The sequence below is a fragment of the Ochotona curzoniae genome, unplaced genomic scaffold (assembly GCF_017591425.1).
Source record: "Ochotona curzoniae isolate NIBS_2020 unplaced genomic scaffold, NIBS_Ocur_1.0 scaffold_2453, whole genome shotgun sequence".
NCBI classification, from domain to species: Eukaryota; Metazoa; Chordata; class Mammalia; order Lagomorpha; family Ochotonidae; genus Ochotona; species Ochotona curzoniae.
Window position 1 is genome coordinate 31759226 of NW_024467094.1, and position 6398 is coordinate 31765623.

Consider the following 6398-nt stretch of genomic DNA (forward strand, 5'->3'; position numbering starts at 1 on the left):
GGTGTCAGAGGATGGAGGTGGTGTGTGGGTTTCCAGAAGGTGGGTTTGAAAGGTGTGGATGTCTCCTTGACTCGGGACCTCTTTTATACCCTGCTGAGAGATGCTCTCATCCGGTGTGATGCTCTTTCCTTGTTAGTGTTTGTCTTGATAAGCAGGTGATTATATCATTATGTTGGTTTCTTTTCCTGCATTCATTTTCAGATGAGGTAGGAAGCAGCATTGCCTTTCCTGATGTGTTAAGATTCATCTGCAAGTTCTTCCTGATCAACCGCTCTAGATCACTCTAGTGATTTTAAGGAAATCTCTCATGTGACACTGGTCCTCTTGTTTTTCTCTTTATCATAGTGCATTAGACATCATGTCCACTCTTGGTTGATAGTGATTTCTCTGGGTCTGTTTTCCATATTTCTCAACCCAGTTGGACACAACTGCAGTAGAGCATGATAATGTATTCACACTGGGTAAGGCGGATGGAAAGATTTGGAGAACAGGGCACTTCTGCCTTGAAGATACGAAGGCGAAAAGGACATATTCTTTCCCATATACAACGGGACCAGATTCTCGATGTTTTTATGCCAAAAACTAAGATGCTCTTAGATGAAATTTCAGCAATAAAATGTTTATGTTGCTTGTCCTCCAGACCAGCTGGGTAAATTGGTTGGAGTGCTCAGCTGCCCCATCACGTTTATTTCCTCAGCTCTCTGCTCTGCAGGGTGATGGCCCTCACCACATGACTTCTTGTCTCTCTGGTTGAACAACATGAAGTAGGTCTTGCCTGCGTTTCCCTGACTCACTGCACAAGCCAAAGGGGAAGTCCTAGTGTCCTGATCTCGCTCTAACCACTCAGGGTCATCTCACTGTTTCCATGGAGTCTCAGCTCTGACCGGGCCATGATTTATAATTCATGCACTTTTACCAACTTTGATTGTCAAGTTATTAAATGTGAACAAATATAGGGAGAGAAACAAAAAGGGGGCCATATGAGAAATGTCTTACACGATGGCCTCCATCCTATTCAAGTTGTTGTAAATGACAAATTACTTCATGATGAAGGAGCTGTGCTTCTTTACATATGTGCATCTCATTTCCACATCCATTCTTCAATGAGTGGAATCTCAAGTGTTTCCATTTCTCAATCATTAATGTGTTCAGGGTCAAAATGAACATGGGAATGCAGGCTTCTCTTTGACAATCTAATTTCATTTCCCTTGGCACTGAACCCGGTACATCTATGCAGTCAGATAGGTGGCTTTCTGAGTAACAAATCAGGCATGGCCACAGCTGAGTCTCAGCAGACACAGGAAGATGGCCACGTGTGAGAGGAGCAAGGAGCCAGAATGCTTGGACATCTCCACTGTGTGGGGCAGTGAGTCATGGACACAGAGGACACCACTTAGTCCATCTTGTTAAAGCCGAGGAACAAGAATCACAGGCAACTGCACGTTCAACACACAAAGAGAGAGTCGAAGACAATCTAGATGCTCTCCTAGGAGAAACAGCGTGTTGATAGAGCCTGGGAGGGAGGCAAGCAAGAAGGGATTCCAAAGATGAATGAACAGGTGCTGTATGATGGCTCTGGAGAAGAGGTTTGGGTTCCATTGCATCATAGAGGACCAGACGTCATGTAATGTAGATTTCCCACAAAAGCCCTAGTCGATAGCATTCTGGATGTTTTCAGCATAAGGAGTGTGAAACAGGAAGACATAGATGTATTCTCTGCTATGTACACCTATCCACACCTCACATAGTCCCCATAGGTACCTGCTAATTGAAGTACCCATTAAAAATTTTTTTAAATAACAAAATTGAAAGAAAAGCACAAAGAAAGGAGCTATCCAGATCAGGAACATTTGCATATATGAGTTCAGAGTGAGAATGGGGTGAAAGCTTGCAGGGTGCAAAAAGCCCAAGCACGTTCATGAATCACTCTTGTGTCATAACGTGATGAGCACAGCCAGTTCTTTAATGGCTCCTGTCTCTAGCAAGCAGGTGACAGAGAATGGTTGCTAACTCCACGATGGCGTCTTCAAGCGCCTGAAGGTCATTACTGTCTATGCAGAGCCCTTTGCACAATTTCGATCAGTTGATGGAACAGTTTTCTTCATTGGCTTATGTTTTCAAATAGTGGGTAAGAGGAAGAATTTAAGTGAAGCAGTATGGTGTCCTGAGGTGACAAACATGTAGAAATCAACCCGATGGGACCCAGAAACATGATTCAATTGGTGTGGGACAGAGCCTGGTTTGGGAAACTTGTAAAGCTTCTGGGTAATCCCAAAGGGTAGCAAAGCTTGAGAAGTACTTTTTCAACTCGTCGGCATTGCATACACTTGTAGAAATTTACCCTGAACATAGGCCTAGTTAGAGGAGTTAAAATTCAATTGATGTTAAAAAAAAAAATATAGACAATGATGTTGGATTTGAAACACTGAGCTTTGTGCATTGCATACTGAAACAATGGCTTTTAGGATGTATCTACCTCTAGTATTCACTTAACCAACTTTTTCCAGCACTACTGGTCACATGAACAACCATCCTACACGGATGAGAATTTACCAACAGGATGAGAGCCACAATGCATGAATTCTAAGGAGAACACACTGGAGCATTTGGAAAAAGAAAGTCAAAGCTAAGACAGTCATCATTCTGGATAACTCTTGAAAAATATTACTCAGAGTCATGGAAGTAGAATGAATCATTAATTTGAGGATCACACACATAAATTATGTAAGCTTTGCTTGAACTGTATTTCTGGTTTACCTAGAAGAGTGTACTTCTTTTTACAAAGAATTTTATTTATGTATACATATGTTTGTTTGCCTTTGGGAATCAGATATACAGAGAGAAGGAGATACAGAGAGATCTGCCGTCAACTGGTCCACTCCCCAAGTGGCCACGGTGGCCAGAGGTGTGCCATTCCAAAGCCAGCAGCTAGGAGGCCCTTCCTGGCCTCCCACATGGATACAGGATCCCAAGGTTTGAGCCATCATCATCCACTACCTTTCCAGGACACAGGCATAGAGCTGGATGGGAAGTGGAGAACACGGGGTCCAAATTGGTACCCATATGGGATGTCAGTGGATACAAGGCTTGCATTTAGCAACTGGGCTATTGCACCAGGCAAGTGTGTACTGCTCTTCCATGTACTTCTTTCAGTGCTCTTACTGAATCTTTTAGAATTTCATGATAGGAACTCAGCTGAGCAAACATGAAAACAGGTGGAGGCTGTGACCTTATGTTGCAAAGCACTATGTAGAAAAACGGGGATAAATGGAGCACTCATGTCTTAGGACACTTGACCCCTACACCAGACACAGAGCCAGGAATTTTATTGTTGATGGTGTGTTTTTGAGTGAATACCACATCAGTGCACAGAGCCAGAGAAATGACCAGGGAAGGAAAGGAAATCATGACAGTGTGAGGGAGGGAGCACAAGACAACTGTGGGCAACTGGGTTTCATCGCTGAGGACCAGGGAAATATCCAGAAATGCCCTCAGGCTCAGAAAAGCGAGTGAGGACACCCTCTCAACACCGAATGCATGGCGTGGTCACTGCACACAGAGGTTCCTACTCTCCTGCCCAGGAATTCGTCCTCCAGGGAGAATCAGCAGCAGAAAGAGGACCAGCCTGGATTAAGAAACCATCTCCAGTTAGACTGAGAAGGACTGGCAAGTAGAGGTAGAGTCCTAATATCCTTTACCATGGTCTTCCATCAAGAGAACAAACAGTATTTCCTACCTAGTTTGAAAATGCAAGATGAAACAATCAAACACAGAGCCCTCGCATTTGTATGAGTTGACAATTCAAATTTATTCAAGATGTAGGAATATCTCCATATGAGAAAAGATGACACAGAGCAAATATTTCCATTGCAGTGACATGCTGGTCCAAAGATATGAGAGGGTTCAAATGTGGGTTCCTTGGGAAAGAGAGAGTTCCATGGTATGGATTGGAGGTGATCTATAAGTGAGCGAAAGGCAATCACAAATGCGGTTGAAATGGGCGTCGAGAATCAGCCTCTCCTGAAAGAGCTCATGGGCAGACTACCTCAAGAGTATAGGCTGTTGAAAAACAGCTGAGTCTAGGCCATAATGCTTAGCAACAAGAAGCACTGGAGCAGCTAGGGCAGCAGCAGGTGGACACAGTGCAGCTGGGGCGGCAGCACTGGGTTCTGCAGCAGGTGGTCTGGAGACAGCAAGTGGGCTGGCAGCAAGTAGAGCTAGGGCAGCAGGTGGGTCTGCAGCAAGTGGGCTGGCAGCATGGGGGCTTGCAGCAGCTGGAGGTGCAGCAGGTGGGTCTGCAACAAGTGGGCTGGCAACACTGGGGCTGGCAACAGCTAGAGATGCAGCAGCTGGGGCGGCAGCAGCTGGAGATGCAGCAGCTGGGTCTGCAACAAGTGGGCTGGCAGCAGCTGGGTCTGCAACAACTGGGCTGGCAACAGCTAGAGATGCAGCAGCTGGGGCGGCAGCATTGAGTTCTGCAGCAAGTGGGCTGGCAGCACACAGACTGGCAACATTGGGGCCTGCAGCAACTAGGGCGGCAGCAGCTCGAGATGCAGCAGCTGGGGCGGCAACAAGTGGGCTGGCAGCACACAGACTGGCAACATTGCGGTCTGCAGCAGGGGCTAGGGCAGCAGCTGGAGATGCAGCAGCTGGGACGACAGCAGGTGGGTCTGCAACATGAAGGCTGGCAGCACTGGGGCTTGCAGCAGCTGGAGATGCAGCAGCTGGGGCGGCAGCAGGAGGCCTGGCAGCAGCTGGGGCGGCAGCAGGTCTCCTGCTCAGAGCACACAGAACCACAACAGGAGTTGACCATGGTGTCAGAGGATGGAGGTGGTGTGTGGGTTTCCAGAAGGTGGGTTTGAAAGGTGTGGATGTCTCCTTGACTCGGGACCTCTTTTATACCCTGCTGAGAGATGCTCTCATCCGGTGTGATGCTCTTTCCTTGTTAGTGTTTGTCTTGATAAGCAGGTGATTATATCATTATGTTGGTTTCTTTTCCTGCATTCATTTTCAGATGAGGTAGGAAGCAGCATTGCCTTTCCTGATGTGTTAAGATTCATCTGCAAGTTCTTCCTGATCAACCGCTCTAGTTCACTCTAGTGATTTTAAGGAAATCTCTCATGTGACACTGGTCCTCTTGTTTTTCTCTTTATCATAGTGCATTAGACATCATGTCCACTCTTGGTTGATAGTGATTTCTCTGGGTCTGTTTTCCATATTTCTCAACCCAGTTGGACACAACTGCAGTAGAGCATGATAATGTATTCACACTGGGTAAGGCGGATGGAAAGATTTGGAGAACAGGGCACTTCTGCCTTGAAGATACGAAGGCGAAAAGGACATAATCTTTCCCATATACAACGGGACCAGATTCTCGATGTTTTTATGCCAAAAACTAAGATGCTCTTAGATGAAATTTCAGCAATAAAATGTTTATGTTGCTTGTCCTCCAGACCAGCTGGGTAAATTGGTTGGAGTGCTCAGCTGCCCCATCACGTTTATTTCCTCAGCTCTCTGCTCTGCAGGGTGATGGCCCTCACCACATGACTTCTTGTCTCTCTGGTTGAACAACATGAAGTAGGTCTTGCCTGCGTTTCCCTGACTCACTGCACAAGCCAAAGGGGAAGTCCTAGTGTCCTGATCTCGCTCTAACCACTCAGGGTCATCTCACTGTTTCCATGGAGTCTCAGCTCTGACCGGGCCATGATTTATAATTCATGCACTTTTACCAACTTTGATTGTCAAGTTATTAAATGTGAACAAATATAGGGAGAGAAACAAAAAGTGGGCCATATGAGAAATGTCTTACACGATGGCCTCCATCCTATTCAAGTTGTTGTAAATGACAAATTACTTCATGATGAAGGAGCTGTGCTTCTTTACATATGTGCATCTCATTTCCACATCCATTCTTCAATGAGTGGAATCTCAAGTGTTTCCATTTCTCAATCATTAATGTGTTCAGGGTCAAAATGAACATGGGAATGCAGGCTTCTCTTTGACAATCTAATTTCATTTCCCTTGGCACTGAACCCGGTACATCTATGCAGTCAGATAGGTGGCTTTCTGAGTAACAAATCAGGCATGGCCACAGCTGAGTCTCAGCAGACACAGGAAGATGGCCACGTGTGAGCGGAGCAAGGGGCCAGAATGCTTGGACATCTCCACTGTGTGGGGCAGTGAGTCATGGACACAGAGGACACCACTTAGTCCATCTTGTTAAAGCCGAGGAACAAGAATCACAGGCAACTGCACGTTCAACACACAAAGAGAGAGTTGAAGACAATCTAGATGCTCTCCTAGGAGAAACAGCGTGTTGATAGAGCCTGGGAGGGAGGCAAGCAAGAAGGGATTCCAAAGATGAATGAACAGGTGCTGTGTGATGGCTCTGGAGAAGA

At 46.0% G+C, this 6398-nt stretch overlaps 1 protein-coding gene across 5 annotated transcripts; it reads right to left on the reverse strand.

The window, feature by feature from the left end:
- Positions 1–4093: 4093 nt before the first annotated feature.
- On the reverse strand, positions 4094–4813 carry LOC121169786 (keratin-associated protein 4-4-like). 5 transcript variants are annotated; one of them, XM_041000496.1, is made up of 2 exons: positions 4774–4813; positions 4094–4722 (listed from the first exon to the last, which is right to left on the reverse strand). In XM_041000496.1, exons 1-2 carry the CDS (start codon positions 4811–4813, stop codon positions 4094–4096), a joined length of 669 nt encoding a protein of 222 aa, XP_040856430.1. The 5 variants fall into 5 exon arrangements, with proteins under 5 accessions (XP_040856430.1, XP_040856432.1, XP_040856429.1 ...); XM_041000498.1 differs by having other exon boundaries at positions 4094–4439; positions 4590–4813; XM_041000495.1 differs by having other exon boundaries at positions 4094–4475; positions 4521–4813.
- Between the last annotated feature and the right edge of the window lie 1585 nt (positions 4814–6398).

Bases quoted from the DNA above. Each gene is read 5' to 3' on its own strand.
- LOC121169786 (XM_041000494.1), bottom strand. From the start codon at position 4,813: ATGGTCAACTCCTGTTGTGGTTCTGTGTGCTCTGAGCAGGAGACCTGC. The intron at 4,476-4,505 runs GTCTGTGTGCTG...CACTTGCTGCAG, and splicing joins TGCAGGCCCCAATGTTGCCA to AACTCAATGCTGCCGCCCCA.